The 21,246-nt window shown below is 41.1% G+C and overlaps 2 protein-coding genes across 2 annotated transcripts; both read right to left on the reverse strand.

Annotated features, from left to right (window-relative positions):
• Positions 1 to 2,431: 2,431 nt before the first annotated feature.
• Positions 2,432 to 11,504, reverse strand: suox (sulfite oxidase). The gene is made up of 5 exons (XM_080461497.1): positions 11,404 to 11,504; positions 7,573 to 7,643; positions 6,852 to 7,011; positions 5,985 to 6,254; positions 2,432 to 4,959 (listed from the first exon to the last, which is right to left on the reverse strand). Exons 2-5 carry the CDS (start codon positions 7,629 to 7,631, stop codon positions 3,733 to 3,735), a joined length of 1,716 nt encoding a protein of 571 aa, XP_080317623.1. The 5' UTR covers positions 7,632 to 7,643; positions 11,404 to 11,504; the 3' UTR covers positions 2,432 to 3,732.
• A 1,662-nt stretch (positions 11,505 to 13,166) lies between these two features.
• On the reverse strand, positions 13,167 to 20,736 carry mcrs1 (microspherule protein 1). The gene is made up of 14 exons (XM_080460883.1): positions 20,543 to 20,736; positions 19,754 to 19,908; positions 19,447 to 19,585; positions 19,190 to 19,354; positions 18,995 to 19,104; positions 18,790 to 18,898; positions 18,421 to 18,559; positions 17,701 to 17,776; positions 17,554 to 17,582; positions 16,818 to 16,910; positions 16,624 to 16,706; positions 16,424 to 16,511; positions 15,476 to 15,603; positions 13,167 to 15,350 (listed from the first exon to the last, which is right to left on the reverse strand). The coding sequence occupies exons 2-14, from the start codon at positions 19,906 to 19,908 to the stop codon at positions 15,264 to 15,266; spliced, it is 1,401 nt and encodes a 466-aa protein (XP_080317009.1). The 5' UTR covers positions 20,543 to 20,736; the 3' UTR covers positions 13,167 to 15,263.
• Positions 20,737 to 21,246: the final 510 nt, after the last annotated feature.

The following is a 21,246-nucleotide window of genomic DNA, read 5'->3' on the forward strand; positions in this document are numbered from 1 at the left end:
AAAACAAAACACAGTAAATCAAAACTTTGGGGTCTAAAACATTCAGAACGTAAGTCAAAGCTGGTACGTCAACAGAGAAGACAAGATGAAGTGAGAGACACTGACTCAGCGAGCCCAAATGAGAAAATAGAATAAAAAAAATAACCTGGGTCAGTTCTTTTAAACTTGGGGTCTAGTACCTCCTTAGAGGGAGGAGGAGGGCCAAGGATGTGCCTGTTCTGAGGGTTTCAAAACTGCTTATGTAAAAGAACAAAACGACACTTTGTAGAACATAGAAGAAGTCCCGCGAACCTGACAAATGCTTTAAAAACCCCTGCTTTTGTACGTCTGGAAGAGCGGGCCTGTCTGCAGGAGTTTAGGCTCCATTGTGACGCGAGGCCAATCAGAGGTCAAAGAAGGGGGACCCGCGGCCTTTTCTGAAGTCAGTCTTGAAAGGCTCCTTGGGAAGACAAGGTAGGGAACCATTGGCCTCTGGAGCTGAGACAGTCCAGACACTGCTTTAATGGATGCTATTACTCTCCATCGTTTACCTTCTTATCCAGGCACGACTGAAATGTGCTCATACAGACAGTCAGATAAGACTCTTTCATTACCGCTCCTTCTCTTTCAATAGAAAAAACCGCCCACGCATGGTATATTTGAAAGCATCACAGCTTTAACACAGAGAAAAAGTCAAATCGAGCACTTTCTGCCGGTTTGAATTTATCATCGATGTGACACAATTCCCTGCATTTGCTGACTGAGACAGCTGTAAGCAAAAGAGTCATCTTCAGGCTTCCTGTGTTCTATATTTGTCATTGCTGTGACATTTTTATAGTTACTGACAGTAAATATGAAGGAACAAAAACCAGGAACCAGCAGGAACCGGGGATATAGTATACCTTATTTGGATGAGGATGTTTTCTTGCAAAAAAACAAAAAAAGAAAACCACCCGTGCCACTGAGATAAACTCAGAACTGCTTGTATCCAAAACAAGTGATATGAGGCGATATGAGGCGATGTTTTTCCATCTGAGTGATGACTCTGCTTAACCTCTGTTTCTGTGATTTCTCCGCTGGGTAATGCTAGATTGTTCTCCACCGCACGCAGCCTCATAATCATTGTTTTCTACCTGTCTTACAGCAGGAAGGAACTGGGAAAATTGTCCCCCTTGAGTTCACAGAGAGAACCCAGGTGCTCTCAGCTTGTTTGAGCGGTTGATAGTCCCGGGGGTGGAGGGGAGGTTGATCATGGAGCCGAACCCCTGCACCACCCTGCAGCATCATCACTGTGTGTGTTTATTAAGCCAGTGGTGTGGAGGGACGGTAATACTTGGGAGGATGCTGCTACTGGGATCAATCATTTGCTCTATGATTTAAGGAGTGTGTCAATTTGATTGGTTTGGTTTATTAAAAATTTCAACTCATGTTGTATTTAGTGCATTAAGCTTCGCTTTATTTGATGGAAAAATCCTCTCACTTGTACATGATCAGTCTTTAGATTCATTAGTAAAAACGTTTTATGACCTTTTTTTAATTTATCGTGTGACTTCCACATGCTGCTCGTGTCTTTAACATCTGTGGATCATAACAGCTGAACACCGACACTATGAAGGAATGTTCACAGCTTGGAGCTTCAGTAGAGCCATGGGATCTCTTTATGTTTCACCACAACTTTAGTCATCAATGAGTCAGAGACAGATGCATCCTAAAAAATACTTAAACGTGTTTGCTTTTTAGTAGATACTAAGAAAACATATTTTTACTTCACTCGCTTCTGGTCAGAGAAACCGAGAAGGAAGACGTCTAGAATTAGTCGCCAACTGCATGACGACTCCGAGCTTCTTCTTTTATCAAGCATGAGCCTTAGAAATGGTTTGATTCATGGAGTCGTCATTTATCTACAGCCGGCTATTTATCATTCTCCTGCCACTTCTTCACCTGCAATGAACTTTTGTCCCCTTCTGCATCTAGTTCACCTTAAATCAACATTCTCAGGAAGCACTTTGAGTCCATTCACATCCTGTTTTCCCTCTGATCATTAATTACAGACGCTTGCTGGAAGCAGTTAAGATACACATTTACAAGTTGAAAAAAAAAAAAAAACAACAACCTGCCACAACAAAAAAAACAACAGAAACCAGGCCACAGCGTGCACAATAAAGTGGCTGCAGCTTTGTAGATAAGATGGATTTTTGTGAACTCAAAAGAAATATTATACTCTCGCGTTTGAAGTATTTCTGCATCTTCGTGTTCGACCTCAGCTTTCAAAACCACCAGATGTAGCACCGGCACGCGAGTACAATCGCTCAGCTCACCTCATCTGACTTTTGAATGTCCCCCTTAAGAGGTACCTGCACGCACACACACACACACACACACACACGCACACAACCAACCAACCAGCACGGCTGAATATCAGCCGCTGCAAAACAAACAAGACGCGTTATCTGCGCTTGAATAAAAAACATTTATTCAACAGTACAGATACGCTGAAAAGTTGAACAGACCGTAAATGTCTGACTCATTCAAGTTTCTCAAACTGGAGTTTGAGATCGGAGGACAGATAAATACGACTTCCCCCGTTTATGGACTTCACCGTGACTCAATAATCACACACCAACATAAAATCAGAGGTTTATTAACCGCCAACAATGATGGGCAGATGACACTGAAGAAATAAACACTGTGGACATTACAGGACTGCGCGATGTGACAGTAACTGACTTTCAATAGGACTGGAATGACTGAACAGATGTTGTTTTGGGAAAAGCTCCACAATTACTGCAGTGGAAATTCTAACAAGGTTAATGTTTATATCAACACGCTCGCTGTTGTTTTCCCGTCCTTCTGCATTATTCACAACCTTTGCTACTTCGTAAAAAACAAAAAAGAAAAAACGCAGTCAACTGCTGCCGTTTGGTTTGGGCTTCTTCAGACACTACAACACAGACACTTGGCACTTACGGGATAAAAAAGTGTGGTGAAGCAGCACACAGACCTCCGCAATGTGCTGCAGCGTAAACACAGCTGGACTTCAGCTACACCCTCACAGTGTGGTCTCGTACTTCATGTTACCTCTGAAGCAGTAAAGGAACCCTCAATAAAGCCAGCGGACAAACCACACAGAGGGCCAAAGGTCCGCGGCTACTCAAATCAATAGTAAAAAGTTATTTACCTACATAAAAACCTCTGTGATAAAATTTTATTGGAGTCGAACTCGAAACAAATGCTTATCATCAAAGATGCAGTTGCAGATAATGGAACTCCTCCGAGTTTTAAATCTTCTCATTATCCTGCAGTGTTGATCGGTGATGTGAGCAGCTAAATCAGTTTAACTTCCCTCAATTTGAAACTACATTTATATTAGATATGTAATTACAATTAGCCTTTCAAATGAGGCTGAACATTAATCATTACATTAATGAACCTTTCAGCTGTTAAAGACACTGAAATTGATTACAAAAATAAAAATGTTCTTTAAGCCATTAAGATTGTAAAACAACCAAACTGCTCTTTCACTTTAAGTCCAAACGTGACTCCTCAGTAGATCCAGCTGCAGATGTTTAGTCATTCTGTTGCAAATCTTTGAAATTTCACCAGCATTATGATCACATATATTCCTTGAAGCTTTATGAAACAGTTTCCTGCATCCTCTTCCTCTGAGTTGAAGATAAGGATTAAAGATATACTCCATGCTGTGACGACTATCGTAGCACGTCAATCATTAAAAGGTGGATTCCACCACCGAGTCTATGCCTCGTCTTCCTCGTCCTCTCGTACCTTCACCTGCACTCGGTGCCATGCGTTACTCAGCACTCCCCTCAGGTTCCAGATGGGAGCAACGGAGTCCGGCTGCATGTTGTAACTGTTGTCCACGGCCTTGCAAACAATCTGCAGCTCTCGGGCCTCAGGAGGAAGTGGAGCCTCGATCTGCCACAGCTTCCAGGCCCAGGCTCGTCCCGGTGGCGGCGAGGGCGCCGCAGGGTGTTCCTTCTCACTGCTGCTCAGCTGCGCCACCTGCCACGTCTTCCCTCCATCAAGAGAGACGTCCACACGGACCACCTCCCTGCCCCCGCCACTCCACGCGTAGCCCTTCACGGTCACCGTCTCGGAGCTGCGGTCCACCACGGCGCCGTCTGCAGGGGTGGTGATGGCAGACTGGATGGGCAGTTCCTGGATGGCTGGAGCAGATTTGAAGTCCACCGTGTCCCAGTCGGTCCCCGGGGAGAAACCTTTGTAGTCATTCTGCTGCCAGTGGCTGCTGCTCTCCTCCGCACTCACTACGATCTTACCCAGCCACTTCACGTTGCGAGCGCCGACTGTGCCTGGCACCACCACTCGGACGGGGAAGCCGTGATCGGCGGGGAGATCCTCGCCGTTCATTTCATAGGCCAGGAGCACATCCCCTTCTTCACTGACTGCCTTGTTCAGAGGGACAGAAGCGCCGTAGGTCGTCCCCGTCACGTCTTTATCCAGTCCTTCAAACTGAACGTGGCGAGCCCACTGAGCCACGTCTGGCTTGTAACCGGCAGCCTGCAGCACATCCCTGAGCCTGGCGCCACTCCACGTGGCGTTACTGATGGCGGCTATTCCCCAGTTCAGCCCTTTTACCTGCTTGACCTTATTCATCTCACTGCGGCGGTTACCCGCACACTGCAGGGTAGCCGTGACGGTGTGTTTGGGGAAACGAGACTTCAAGTCCTGTAAAGACAGCGTCAGCACTCCTCCAGGAAGCCCCTCCACATGCAGCTGATATGACGCCGGGTTGACCTGAGGCACCGGCAGGTGGTTTCTCTTGAAGAAGAAAGGAGAGGGCGTGATGTAGCTGTCCGAGAGGATTTCAGGGGGCGGTTCGGCATTGAAGGGCTTGAGACTGTTGATGTGCAGGACCGGGTGACGCTCGGGGTCAGAAGAGTAGGGGTCCGACGATTTGACCGCCTGCTGCTTCTTCACGTCTTCCAGGTTCAGATTCCCAATCTTTAACACAGACACAAAGACTTTGATCAGATCCCATACATACACACACACAAGACAATTATTGGAGAGACAAGGGCCATTCATGTCTTTGGTTTTGAAGATATTTTTCACCAGATGAATGAATAATTAAAGAATTCCTCTGACTTGCATTTTCCTCACTGGCCACTTGAGGGAGTGCCACTATTCAGCCTGCAGTTAGTCTTTCCGTAGTATACATTGTGCAGCAGACCGTTTTATACATGTCTACAGGGAACAAGTGTTGAACAGAGAAGCAGAAGAGACAAGTTCGTTTAAGGATAAATGTTCAGCTGCATTAACACGGGTTCACACAATGTCTGCGTCTGTTTCCGAAAGATATACTGGACATTATTTCACGGATTTGGAGTGTGATTGTGTAACGTGAATGAGCAGTAATGCAAAACAAGGTGAATGTTGAAGAATATGAATGAATGACAAGAATATGATGCTTTAGTTATTTAGTTGATCGTCTTCAATTATTGTTGAGGTTTTACCCACCAAAATCTCTGCTGAGACACACTCAATACTGACCAGAAATAAGCCTCACCCAACTATAAGAAGCATCGCAAGGTGAAGCTGCACACTCGAGGTGTTATTGGTGAATTTCAAATTCAAGTCGATGAGAATTAATACTTAAAGTCCGCAGTGTGATTTCACAACAAATGTCAAGACACTGTGTTGGAGACTCGACAATATTTATTGAAAACTGTTTGTTCCTGCATGACTTCACTGTTTCTACCGGACACAAGGTTGCATGTCTGAAAGGGCTGACAGCAGCACATACAGCATCATATTATCAAACTGGAGGATCTTTTTTTTTTGTGTTCATGCTTTCTGGAGGTTCTCAAGGCTTACAGCTATTGCCAGCTCACAGGTTCAGTTCAGGAGGCCAACACTCTATAAGATCAGGGTTACAAGTTTCCTACTGATGAAGATTATAGTCAGTGTGGGCTCAGGTCATCATCACATGTTTCCAGTGTTTCCAGAAGTCATGACCAGAAACCAACCTTATAGTCAGAGAGGATTTCCAGCACGTGCTCCTGGCTGTGGACAGCGTACAGAGACCAGAAGGGTTCCAGGGCGCCACCAGCTGCCAGCAGGATTTTATCCCCACCGGGGTGCATAGCCACAAACTCAGTGATGTCATAGACGCCACCTTTGTAAGTGACCCACACGCCATTTTCCAGGGAGCGATGCTTTGTAACTTCCTCCTGGCTGAAGATGGGAAGAGGGGAGCTCGTCTTTACGGTCTGTACTGTCGAATCCACCCGCTCAGCCTGCAGACAAAGAACCACAATGTCACTTGTCTAATCCATCAAAACAGCACCAATCGAATGGGGCTGTGTGATTGTGTGAGTCGGCAAAGGCTCCACATTCTGTTGGTATTTATTTTGGAGCACAATCTCACCACCGGACTATCTTTTTATTGCAGCCCAGTGATACAACACATCGACTTTTGTTTTCTTTGAGTCAGACATCTTTATCGAGAAGGCAAATGTTTAAACTCCTGCTAAGAGTCTCTCCATCAGCACGAGCCATCATACCACACAAATATGAAACAGAAGCCTGAACTGTGCAAACAGAACATGGCGCTGAGCCAGATGACCCTTGTTTGTCTAGTGTCAAGAACATTCCTGGGCTGTAAATAATTCATTTCTTTAGATGCAGTGAACAAGTTGTTAAAAAACAAAACAAAAGAGAACCCAGTATAACAACCAGTGGCATTTTCTGATGCATATCCATACATTATTTGTGATAAAAGATCAAATAGTTACTTCTTATTTGGCAACAGGTGTAAAAAATACCATTTATGCTTGGCACAGCAAAAGAGGATCAAATCTTGACCATGTTTACTGAAGCCATCTCTTTCTGACCTTGTGTTGGTGCAGGCTGTAAGCCAGCACTGCTCCTGTACCAGCCAGCACCCCGGCCAGGGCATGCTTCCAACGGGGGCTGTGCTGGTACCATCGCTTGTCGTCACTGGTGCTGCTCCAGAGACGAACTGCACACGATGCCACGGGAGACGCCTGATGCCTACCGGAAAAAACAGAAATGTAGCTTTTAGGTGGATCACCTGGAGTTAAACAGGCAGTTCTGAAGACCAACTGTCTGAATGAGTTCCTATGTTGAATGTTGATGTCTAACCTAAGATAAGGTCTGAAAAGATTAGGTATGAATACAGATACGCCATAGGGAGTTTGGTCTGCGCCATGTTGATCTAACCACTTCAGGAACCACAGAAGCTTATCTTCTCTCTGGACAACAAATGGTTGTTGAATATTTATGAAGTTAGTAGGCTAAATATCAATGATGCAACAAATCTCATTTTGGTCATGGTTTTCTTCACCATGTTTGATATTTCACAGGGAAAAGTCACAATCGATGACTCATCGGGCTACAGGAGCAATTTTATCTCAAGTCATCTGGGACACCTTCAAATCAGCAGGTGTGTCGACGCCCTTAATGCATTTTCAGATTAAAAATCGTTACTACTGGTACTTTAACTTAGAGCCAGTAGTTTGTACCTCTAAATTTGCATCACATCACAATATAAAACACAGTGTAATGTGAGAAATGAGTATCCTCTCACATTACCTTTGTGAGTTGAGAGCGGCAAATCGAGTCAGGCTGTGACAACGTCTGAAAAGCAACATGGCACCGATGTTCTGGAAAGAGAATCAAAAGAAAAGCACTTTTCATTGTGTTGTTATTTCCCCTCAGAAACCATAGTTTGATTGTATTGTAAGGAGCACAAACTCATTTGAAATACAAAAGAATAATACACCAATACATGTTAAAAAGTACACAATGATACCTAACAATAGGATCTTTAAGTTGCATGTGACTGGAATTAGGAATCCACTACTATTGAATGAAAAAACTGCAATTTTGTCAAGTAAATAATAATATTAATAATAACAATGATACATTTTAATTGCATTGCACTCAAATAGTTTAAAATGAGCAGCTTTAGGATAAAGTAAAAAAAAAAACTATCATTCATTAAGAAAAGAACAGACTAACACAAGGTGCATTCCTTTTTTTCTGGAGGTACAAAATAATTATGGTTGAAGCTTTGGCTTTCTGAGAAGCACTCTCACTTGTGTGTTTGGAAATTGCAGAGATTTCAGACGGCTGTCCTCCTCTGTGACAGCGATATGAAACTCGGAGTAACTGGTAAAAACAAATAATTCACCATGTGTGAAGCTACCTTCAGTGGATGTGTTCTCATTTATTCACAGACTCCACCTTTAACCCCTTCCACTCCTACACAGCTGACCAACCGACTGTGACTTCAGCCTCCGAAACCAGCCTACCAGCTGAGGGGGAGTGAGCAGGGAAGAGGAAGAGGAGGAGGAGGAGGAGGAAGAGGAGGAAGTCCCCGGTTCAGCTCATTTTTTGTGTGACTACAGACACTTTATGGGACATGTAAGCTTGTTTTGTCAAAAGCACAGATAAGCTGTCCAGCATATAATAAAGAAACCAAATAAAATGCTTTACTACTCAGCAGAATGATGATATTTGACAGGACTTTGTATTCAAAGTGCTGACATTTAAAGAATAAGGAAACAAGTTGTGAGTCGGGAAAGACAACAAGCGAACATCCCACAACTGTGTCGGATGGGCCACTTCAAGACCTGTGGCTGACTGGATTGATTGATATTGACACATATTTTTCATTAATTGGGGTAACAAACCAAAAGGTGCACAAGATTTCTACTGAAGATTACAGGCCACTCCCAAATGACAGTAATATAATAAAAAAACGTTCTTTATCACTTAATTACCTTTGGCTTATTACCGTCTACAGCAGCTATTAAGATTACTCTTATCTATATCCACCTTTCAGGAGGACCACATCAACACAGTCAGCAACTTCAAAACCTCTATTTAAATCCCAAGTTCTGAAGAAGTAGAACAATAGCCAGTCATTATGTAATCCAGGTTACATTAACTAGACACAGCGGTAGAGCCCTTCTTAGGAGGTACAATGACTTGTTGGTTTTGCGCCAAAATGTCTGATCTTCCTCACAATAACAGCCGTCAGACTCTATTCAGGCTCAATCGAGCTCAAATATGATAACATGAAAATGGCCGGTTTGAAAAGAAAACCTTCTTGCAAGCAGACAGACAAAGTGCTTTAAAAACTTTTTTTTTTTTTTTTACCTGAGCCCGCATGGACTTTGGAGCAAAGCATCAGCAACAGATCACATGGCAGCCCAAAGCATCAGTAACTATGGACAAGCCACGCTGGACGTGGAGCCTCTTTACTCTATCCAATAATGTAGAGCAAAGCTTTCCAATTGAGCAGCAAAACTTACTGTGAGCTGAAACAAAAAGGAACTTCAGACGATTGAGCCAATTCCCAAGCCCTCCTTCTCCTCTGCCTAGGTAGCTCTTCTAATGCCGCCTGCGGTACAGGAGTGCTCACACACCGCCCATCCAGACATTTATAGCCTATTTCCTGGAGCCATCTGTGTGTGGTGGCTCTTGATGCCCACAATGTCGCCTCAGTGGGCGAGGAATGAAGCTCCACCAAAATCTTGAAACAGCCTATTCCACAATCTGAGGCTGTGGGCACTGCTGTTGCTTGTGCACCTTCTCCTGCCACAGTTCCCCCCTCCAGTCCAGTTTCCATAGCACAGCACTCTGCACAGCCAGCTCGGTAAGCAGTAATCTCATGTGGTTGACCCCGTTTGTGGAGAGAGTCACAAAAAGTGGCTCCTGGACATCAGTCAAGTCATCAGTCCTCATCTTGCCTGCGGTGTCGTGTAATTACCCTGAATAAGCAATTGATCGTATTTATAACACATAAATTAACAATGCCAATGTTGCCCTCACCGAAAGCATTCGATTTTTTTCCTCAGATAACATGAAGCATTACAATTTACAATGTTTGCTGATAACACTGATTTATTTTGTTTTGGAGGAAACCTTAAGGAATTGTTGAAAACAATAGAAATAAAATTGAATAAGTTAATTACATGGTTTGTTTTAAATAAGTTATCATGATAATGCAAGTAAAACAAAATGTATGTTGTTTGGTAGGAAAAGGGCAGATGTTGATGTAAAACTGTATTTAAACAATGTTGAAATTGAAAGGGTTTATGAAACTATATTTTTAGGAGCAATAATAGATGACAAACTTTGTTGGAAGCCTCACATAGAACACGTAAAACAAAAATTGTCCAAGTCTATTTCTGTTCTTTACAAAACAAGAGACTTGCTGAATAATAAATGTCTACATTTATTGTACTGTTCAGTTGTGCTGCCTTATATGACATATTGTGTGGAAATATGGGGAAATACATATAAAATTAACTTGGATCCAATAATGAAATTGCAGAAAACAGCGATTAGGATCGTAAATCGAGGTAGATACCGGGATTCCACAAATCAACTTTTACAATCATCCACATTAAAATTGTGTTTTTAGTGTTTTCCCCACCCAATCAGCAAGAGCAGATTGTCAGAAGCACCTCTAAAGATGCTGGACCACCATTATCAACCTCTAGTTCAACTAAAAACTCTCTGTCTAGTTCTCTATATGACCTTCATGAAGGTTTCAGAGTTGCCAAATTAGATTGCAGGTGATCTCATCTTAAATCTGATGCTCCATCCTGACTTATTGAAGGGGTGAAAGATCTTCTCAATCCCACATCTATTGTTTTTATTAACATGATTGTTACACACTATGATAAAGCAGACTTATGAAAAGGGAGATCTGTGGAAGGTGACCATTTGCCTTTCAAACTGCTTTTTTTTTTTCTTTCTTCTTCTTCTGGAAGAAGTAAGGAGCTTTTGTAGGACCTCTGCTGGAAGATTGCTCCAAAAATGAGACACTAAACTTGATGAAACCTCCCTGTTCAGGGGGAGACACCGTCACTTCTCCACCCAGTTTTGGGGTTGTGCCATCTGGTGCAGAATGAAGTAAGAGTTTATCAGAGCCCTTCTTAAAGGCATGACTAGATGAAGGTTTTACACAGTATGTAAACACGGGGAAAGGGAGGATAAGGTGACGGGGAGGTTAAGGTGACAGCAGTAAACATATTCAGCATGCTGTGTTTACTTCCACAGGGTGTCCTGCAGCCTCTCTGGCTATCGACCGCCTGGGAGGCAAATGATAAACCACACACTGGACAAAGACCACAGCGGATCGTGAATGTGCTCATATTTAACACAACCAGTCAGCTGTTCTGTCTCACGGCTGCCCCACGTTTTAATGTTTTACTGAAGTTTAAACTACAAATGCAGGCAAAGCTAACAGTTATCATTAGCATCTCCTGGATCACCTCATCCCCGAACTGAGCTCGTGTCCACTTTAGCCTCTCTTCCCGCCATATGTCATTAAAGAACCCTTAAAAAGAGCACAGAGTCTACGTGGTTATCTTTGTTAGTTTGTTTTTATTAAATCTTCGTACTTACTTTTGCGCTGTCAGTCCCCTGCTTGTAGCCAACGGAGGAACGCGTAGAGGCTGCTCGCGCTGCTGAACGTAGCACGCACCGACGCACGCGCACGCAAACACACGCACGGAGCGCGTTCAAGAAAACAACTTGTTTGACCTAGTGTGTGTATATGCGCGCACACACACACACACACACACACACACACACACACACACACACACACACACACACACACACAGACCTCATTCAGGTCAAATCCAGGTTAAACACAACATGTCGCAGTTATTATATGAAAGATGGATAAATGTGACGGATTCAGGGATCGTACTGCTTCATAATAATAAGCACAGGAGCAACCATGTGTGGATTTAGTGACAGCAGACTGGTAATGAATCAGACAACAGAACCATTTTAAGAGAAACAGATCAAATCTTTGACATTTTGCAAAATGACAGCACTTTTTTTGTTTGTTACTTCTACATATTTTTGTAGTTATTTTCAGTCACTTTGAGGTCGCCTGACCTCTTTGGCCAGTGGCGTCTGCTCAGTAGTCTTTTTATGAGCACTCCTGGTCTATAAAATGCAGCAGTGAGCATACTTACTTCTCACCAGCTGATGAGATAGACCCGCAAGACTCATATCTCATCAGAGGACAGATAACGCATAGGAAACATAAGCACATAGGAGCAGTCATAAAATCTAAGTTTCCTTTAAAATTTATATAGATTTCATACGTTACACTTTTCCACTGGTTCAATGTGCCCCAAACCATGTTGCAATGTTTTTACGTTTATCCAATCACACACACACACACACACACACACACACCTACACACTAATGGTGACAGCTACCATGCAGGCACCCAATCCATCCACTGGGGTTCAGTGTCTGGTTCAAACGAACTTTGACATAAGGAGTAGATGAGGGGATTCGACCCACACACTTGCATTTAAAAAATAATCTGCTCTACCATCTGAAAAACTGCTATTCATACTCCATAATTCACATTTTTACTGAATTATTCTTTTGTGTTGCCACGTTTTATTTTCCTTTTGGGGAAAACTTACTATGTGAGCCACAGCATTATGTGTGTGTGTGAATTGGTGTGTAAATGTTGACGGTATGAAGCGGCATAGTGAGTTTCCTTTATGTTTTTTTTAATCTGCTCAAAATGGAGACTTCAGTATGTGGGAGGAGGCCACTCCTGTGCCATGTGGTTTGACTCAGAGAGCTGAGGCTCCCTCTCATTGGGAGGAGTTTGAACAGTGTCTGCAGTGTGGAAAGCAGGGCTGGAAAGGATGACTACACACTTTCTCCCAAAAGAGGAGAAGTCATGAAGGGAAGGCCAAATGTGTTATCTCTTTGAATTTCACAGCCTTTCTATTTGGGATTAGAGAAGATGCAGCCGTCCTCCTTCGGCTGTGCTCGTAGATAAGAAGCCAAATAAAGGAAGGATTCAATTAAAGTGGAGAAAAGGTTTTGTTGCTGCTGAAGTCACATTTGCTTCATTTGTGTGGATTTGTTGAAGCAGCAATTTCTGATTTAGTTTTTTTAAACCTGTAAAATAATTCTGAGAATTAGCATTCCCCCTGCCCTCAACATTTCTCCAGCTACTGCAGTTTTAGAGTTATAGCCTTGATCATCGCATAATAATAATATCTCAGATGACCTGAATTCATCAAAGCAGAGTATGGTCCACAGGATATGAGAAGTGACGTTTTGTCACTCACTTTTCTAAATGTATTAATTTTCCCCAAAAAAGAAACTCACAAAAACTTTAGAATGCCAGCGATAGACAATTTTCAATGGTAGCAGGAAGTGCTCACACAAAAGTTATACAGGTGCAGTTTGATTCCCATTTTTCTGTTTTGATCATGAGCAGTCGTCACTACTAAAATATAGTAGCCTGAAATTATGTGTTTCAAAAGGACGTGTGTGTGTGTGCGAGTTGAGTTTCCCTTGTTTAAGCACGGCCACTGGAAACCGTAGCAGGTTTGAAGAATTCAGTCAAAACAGGACAGAGGGTAAAGTTGCTATGGCAACAGGAGATTCACCAGAAGGCACCGTCTGATGATGATAGGTTCCAATTGAACTCCTCTGGTGCATTTTCAAACGAAGCCCTCGGAAAACCCTGCATCGTTTCTTTTTGTGTTTTGTATTGGGGAAGTGATGCATGCAGTCAGAATAGGTTTTTAATAATCATCCACATATTTTCAGTGAGTGAATAAACTGTGAAACCTGCCATCCACCTCATCATGAATGAAGCAGAACATCATGTAGTAAGAAGTTGACATTCACATTGAGAAATACTTGAATAGATTTGGTCTGAGTGTCTGTGCTGTTGTAATCGGGTGCAGTGTAGAGTCATTTTTCAGAGCTGTAGAGATCCTTACAGTAGAGGTCTAAGATTTTATGCAGTTTTCAAAAAGATAAAGATTTTTTTGATAATTTACTTTGACTTAGTGGTTAACTTAAAGTTCACCCAATGAAAGAAACAGCAGGTTTGTCTGTCTTCAGGGAAACAGCAGCCTCGTGAAGCTCACGGAAATTCTCATGACAAAGGGCCAAATTTTGAGCTACCAGTTTTGCCTCAAGAATTAAACAGAATTATGGACAATAATTCAATGAATGAAAAAAGTAATCGAAATCTGGATTTAATACTGTACTTTACAATTCGAAAGGTTGAAATCATTTTCCTTTTTCTCAACCAGGAAAACCAGTAATATATTACTTTCTACTGCAGATGTAAGATGGCTGTGCTGCCATCTTCTTAGTCATGGATGAACTAATTCATTTGACAGGCTGCTATGAGTCTGGAGTCTTTTAAAGTTCTGGTGAAGTGTGGGGAAAAAACCTGTCTGGTAAAAGCAACAGTAACAAAACCTTAACGTTTTAAAAGCTGTGTTACAGCTTGCTTGATGGTGCTTTGGTTTAGCTCCAATCACCTGTAACATTGACGGGATTCCGTCGCAGGAAGACCACCAATGACACATGAAATTAAATTTGCATCAATACATTTTCATTCCCACGACAGTTGCGGACCATCATCTTCCTACTATTGAAGTCCATGGAAAGCTATGGATGTTCTAGAAGAATTGTTCAGAAAGGGAAACATGGGTTCTCATCTAATCAAAGTCGATATAAATAGGTCTCCCGCTCGATGATGGCGGCACCCGGGTTCATCATTTTTCATGCTCAGTGACGTTTGTGCTGATGAGCTCAATTATAAACAGCAGGTAGCGCCGATGCACAGACATTTAAACAGTGAGAGATGAACACGGAAAGAAGCATCGATGTCAAACAACTTTCTGAGAAGACATACAGTGTAAACGTGTGAAATGTAGACAATGTGCATACACATCAGTAAAGTAAAAAAAAAGAAAAAAGAAAAGCACTAATTTCCTCAAAGATTATCACTAACCTCAGTGAGTCACAAGTTAAACTACACATAGGCCAGATCACACCACCAAAGCAACTTAACTATTTGGTTTCAAAAATTAAAAAGAAACTGAATAAAAAAGAAAACTTCCTGTGAGGCTGATTTGACTACGTTTTAACTGACTCCAAAGGACCAGGAGAACATTGTGTATACAAGTTTAATATTTTGAAAAAATGTTTTTACTACAGAATTTAAATACAATTTTGTGAAAAAGTGAAAAAAAAAAAAGGAAACAAAAAGAAGAAGTCTCGACCATAAGTGTCAACATTACAACATGAAATATTCAAACAAGTAAAACCTGTTACTGCCTCGGGACTCTCCTTTAAGCTTAGTGGAGTAACAAGGCCGTTGTCCGTCCATTTCTTCGCCACACTGCTGTGGCAACAGTTTTATACAAACTGTCTGGATCCATGTGACCTTCTGCAGGACGCCAGACGCTCACTGTGGCGCCATCTTGGCAGCTTCAGCTTTTATTAGAGAGATGAGTTCCAGGTTAATTAGAAACACGAAGCGAAGGCCTGCAATCTGAAGAAAAAGAGCAGATTTTTAGGGATTTTTTTGTTTGTTTAAACAATCGTTAGATTGAACTATGAGAAAATGTTCAAATTTGATTCATATGAAACTTCATGATTATGCACACACACACACACCTCTACCACCGAGTTGTTGTTTAGTTTCCATTTGTTGCCCGACAGGACCGGTCTGCCATCGATGTAGATGGGCCGTCTGCCCTCATTGGCAATGAAGAAGTCTCCATTATTCTTCAGTTTAATGATTCCTGTCAACACACGCAGTCACCGTGACGTTTTCATTCACAAAAGAAAGACAACAATGCCAGTGGTGGAGACAAAGATAAGTAGGCGCTATTCTAATTTTTCAGGAGCAAACACATGCTGTGTTTAGAAAAGATCACATATCAACTTCATCAATTAATCTACTCAAACATCTGTCTGCCCAACTTTGTCCACATGGGGTCGCTAAGCTCAAATACTACAAACTACATTTCATTTCAGGTCAGGTCGAAGTGGAAGGCAAAATGTGGCGACAAAATTGAGCTGTGATCAACGATCAACGTTCAACGTTCAACTTGATTATATATATATATATATATATATATATATATATATATAAACATACTAAAATAACTGCAAAAACCAAAAAAAGAACACTTGAGTGGCTTCTGTGTGTCGGTACTCTTCATAAGACGACCTGAGATGGGTGTTTTGGATGAAGAGGGTTTGGGTATGACATGATGGTGGACTGAGAGATACTCAAAAGTAAAGTGAAAACCTCCCAATCACCTGCTGGTAACTTGTGGTAAATGAGATAAATAACCCTGCTTGTTTCACGCTGGAAGATTCAACATGACACAAACAAAAGTCATCAAAGCATGTTGCAAATACTGTACCCCCGCCAACACACATTTTGGAAATAAAGTATTTCTCATATAACTGAGATTTTAAATGAAATATTTAGATTTTAAAGAGCCAATGAAAGTATCGAAGAGCTCAGTGTTTGTCAGTGTAAAACTCAAGCAGAGATCTTTAAGTGTTTATAGTTCACACAGTATCTGCCATGTAAGACCAAAGTTAAATCACCTTGTTTTCTTGATATTTTCCAAGCAGGACCCTCCAGCGATAGATCGACATCGATCTGTTTGTCCTTGGTTGCTCTTCCCAGTGTAATCTGTACAAACATTTCATGAAAACGTCATCATTAGGAGGACATTGGTCATTTAGTTTCTTTGCATGAAACACCGAGGTGTGTTTCTCAGTCAACACCGTCAAAGGATGCTCACCTCTCGTGATCTCATGAGGTATCGCACCATTCTTCCTCGTAATGCTGCCAGTGTCTGGTTGTCAAAGTCGGGCATGCTCATCCCTGATTGCAAAGAATTTCATGAACACAAAAGTTCCACAAATGTGGATTCCTCGAATTAAACACAGACGTGAAGGCTGTTTGCTTGTCCATGATAGGTCAAGGTTTACGCACCAGTGATACTGTCCACAAGAACCTGCCAACGAGGCAACTCCTGCTCCAGCTGTCTTATCTCACGCTTCTGGTGACGATCTGAAATCATCAGCTCTAGAAAGAAACATCAGAGAGCACCAGAGGTCTAAAACACAGGGCAATATTATCATATTATTATTTTCAGTTCCAGAAGCAATAAGTTCTTTAACTGCCCTGAACCTGATCAGACTGCTGGCGGCTCGTCCAGAGTTTCTCTCTCTGTGTCCTATCACCAGCCTCACAGGCAGCTTCACTTTCAACATCATAGTTCGGCCATTACAAAGCAGTTAACACATTAAAATAATAACATCAGCTCATCTTTACCACATATACTGCAAAATCCATCAGTGATCACTAAGACAGGAGAGGAGATCTATATCCCAAAATCTACATAACACAAATTGTGGATTTGTAAGAAAATAAATCATCAAGTTAAAGTGGCTTTTAGGGCAGTATAAAACATGTCAAAAATAAATAACTAGATTATTTCGAAAACGATTTTTAAGTGAGGTTAAGGTTTAAACTTGTTTGAGCAGTATTTAACTTAATACATAACACACTATTAAATTATATTGCATTTTTTATATTGTCATCAAATTCCATAGATGATGTGAAAAATGTGATAAAATCATTTCTAAGCGTCAATCATCTGTTTTAAAACCATCAACTTCTGTGTGATCAGGTGTGTGAACACAGCGGTATAAATCAAGGTTCTCACCATGCTCCAAAACCTCGTCTCTGCTCTCCCTGTGTGGTTAGAAACAAAGAAAGTGATCAGTGCCTTTGTTCGTGTCTTTGACGATGTACTGAGACGTCATCTGGTGTCAAATCTTTAGTTCTAAAAAGGGTTAGATGGCAGACTTACTTCAACTTCACATCATCGACCATCTGCTCCGCATCAGAGAAATTAAGGACTTGGTCACCTTTAGGGAGAGGCTGCACTGCAAAACACAATGAAGATTAAAAAAACAAAACAATATTAGATACCATGTTGAGACACAAAATTTGATTAAGATAAGATAAGCTATCCCTTTATTTATCTCGCATGTGGAGAAATTTGCAGTGGTACAACAGGATAGTAAAGAGAAAGAAGCACACATAGCAGGAACTAAAAAAGCAGATAAAAATACAATATAATAGAAAAATATGCACACGGTGCCTATAAGTGTGGACATGTACAGAATATGGGGGTGGATGTATTTTACATAGTAAATACTTTCTTATAGAAGATAGCAATACTTTGGATTTTTATTATTAGATAACATTACTTCTATTCAGCAAAGAAAATCCAATATTTACTTTAGGTGTCATATTTGCTGTGACGATTACAGAGATTCTAGTTTATAAGACATTAAAAGGAGATGGAGATGTTGGTCATTCAACAGGTCAGGAACATTTTCTTCTTCTTTTTTTTTTAAATCCCACAAAGCAAATATATTCAGTGTACATGTGAATTCTTTATTTATTATTATTTTCTTTTTAATGTTTAAATTTGCCCTCATTGTAAATCAAATTAATTTAAAAATGTCCAAGACTTCGAATAAACCATTCATTCAAATTAAACGTGTAAGTGTTTTAAACTCACCACTCTGATCATCAAGTAGGTAATACTGCTTTAGCAGCTGCCAGTGCACCAACAGACTCTTCGGCGTGCGAGATGGGTGAAAAACACCAGGATAATTTCTCAAAAGCTCCTGAAACGCATCCAGTTTGGGCTGACTAGTCTGTTAAAATAGAAACAAATAAATCAAACATACAATTTGTTTGTCATTTGCACTAAACGGGTAACCACAGCTCGATATAGACATAATTCAACTGATCTTAACCCCTTAAATTGAAATATTTATGTATTTTCTCCCCAATATCTCAAATAATTCACCTGTTTGGAATTGACCATGATTTGTAACACAGACAGAATAGAGCAGAGCCCTTGAGAAGTTTTATTTTCACTTACTGAACCAATCTTGGCCAGCATTGCCTCCTCAGTCTGACTAAACAGAGCTTTACTTTGGATCGCTGCAATTGCTTCTGGATGAAGCTGTCGCATGGCCTGCCACGCGAGCCTAAACGGAAAGAAGAAGACATCTGCTCAGAAAAAAAACAACAAAAAACTCAAGTAAATAGAACCTAAATAATATAGGAGATGAGCGGTCTCTTACTTTGAGATGACAGGATCATACAGCAAAGCGTACCATCTCTCCTTAATTTCTCGCAAAGTAAAACGACAGCTAAACTTGACTCCAAGATGGACAGAAGTGAGGTCAGTGGTCTGGACACAAATAGAGAATGACATGTTTTTGAAACAGACCAATCAACAAATCCCTTCAGACTGTTTCCTATTTGTAAATACTCACCTGCAACACTGCATTTATCAACAGCAGGTCATCTGTGGGTTTCCATCTTCCCAAATCTTTAGTGATATGCAATGGCTGCTTGCTCTTCTTCACTCGTTTGGTCAGAGGTGCAGGATTCATTATCATTGCTAAGGGTGGTGTGAGAGTTGTTCCTGATTTTGCCACCTGATAGAGTTAAATCAAGGCACATACATATCCATCAACATATGTAGAGTCACCATCTTGTTTCATCTTATGGATTGTCTAGTTTTGTTTACCTTCTTTTTCTCACTAGATGAAGGTTCACTCCCTGAACACCGGACCGGCTCTATGACGGGAGGACCCTTGACTCTTGTGGAAGACTTCACAAGACTGCTCTCCACAAGTTCATCATCAAACTTCTTTCTCTTTATTGACCTATGAATGTTATTAGAAGAAAAATGCAAATCATTTTAAACACCAAAGTTCAAAATTCACCACAGAAAATGTAAACATAGGAAACAAAACATTAAACATCTTAGCAGGTACAGTATGTAGTATATTGTTCACAATCTGTAGTTAAACTTGGAAAAGTTTGCAGAAAACCTGGATGAACTTCTGCGCTTGGGAACACTGCTGCCAAAGGCTTGTGTTGCTGTCCTTTTCACGTCTTTGACTCCAAGTGACTCTTCATCCTCAGATCGACTCTGAGCTCCAGCTACTCCCATTGATGCACCAACCACACGGTCACCAGCTTCCATCTGTTCATACACATCAGGATATAGTTCACAAAATTCTCAAACAATTAGACTCCAGACACTCAACCGCTCACTGTTAATCCTTAACTTAGCCTCATTATTCTTCACTATATATATATATATTTTTTTTTTTAATCTTTCTAAAAAACGTATTTAGTAGAAAGAGTAAGATACAGCAGTGGTCTGTGTGGTTTTGAAATGGGCTGTGGACTATTAAGACGAGCATGTTTACAGGGTTGGTGGGATATATATTCACAGGAAACATGAACAAACTGCCAGAGCTCTAAGTTAGATATATGATAATAAATGACAATGCGAACAACAATGTATGAGACCCATCTACAGTGCAGCTCAGCTGTGTGCTTGTTTCTGTTCACCAAACTGCCTTTGTTTACATGTAAAGTTAGCCACAACGCCCGACTTTCTGAAGTTATTATGAGATCCTAGCTAAACAAAACGAGTTAGCATGGATAATAATCAACGTTAGTTCTAACAATGTTGTCATTTAATGTTCCTGGATAGACACAATAATTATATCAGAATAAATACGTTGATATTAGCGAGCTAGCATTAGCTTAGCCAAAAATAGCCGGCGGTCAACGAAAATATCTAATAAAACGGGCAACTCACGACTCACCGTGCTTCTATTATAGGGTCCTGATCCGTTAATTGTAGTTCGTATAGTCTTTTTCTGTATTTCATGAACATCTAAATAGCTTGGCTACATCGTAAAGTAGATAAATGTCTGTCTTGTTAGCATTAGCTGTTTAGCTACACTGTTGTTTGCGTGCGGTGCGTTCTTCTTCGTCTTCTTTGGTTTGTCAGATTGGTGGCTCGTATCCGGGTTACCGCCACCTACCGGACCATAGCGTGACGCCGCAAACAGGACAAGGGAAGATTTTCATGGGAGAGCACAATTCCAAACTGGGGTTGTCCTCAAACAGTCTGGTGCCAGAAAAAGTCATACCTGCACAAATTCATAATCACTTTTATCTTTCATATACATTACACAGAGCATGACAAAATATCTTGCACAGCATTACATCTGCGTGGCTACCAGTCTCCTAATCAGGGCCAGTGATATCTCAATGACAGGACTTATAAATTGTTGTCCTTGCAATGCTCAATTCAACTTAATTCTGGAGCACCTTAAAAACCATCACAGCTGAAACAATATGCATTCATATTTTTCCTTTTTCTGATGTCTCAAATGATCAGAATACTGGCCGACGATAAATAAAAAATATATGCTCATCAAGTGAACAAGTAAAGTGTAACATCATTCAATAATATGCAAACGTAACACTTAACTTAAGATGCAAAGTATAACAAGCCATCAGA

The sequence above is a fragment of the Lipophrys pholis genome (assembly GCF_963383615.2).
Source record: "Lipophrys pholis genome assembly, chromosome: 4".
In the NCBI taxonomy this organism is placed as follows: Eukaryota; Metazoa; Chordata; class Actinopteri; order Blenniiformes; family Blenniidae; genus Lipophrys; species Lipophrys pholis.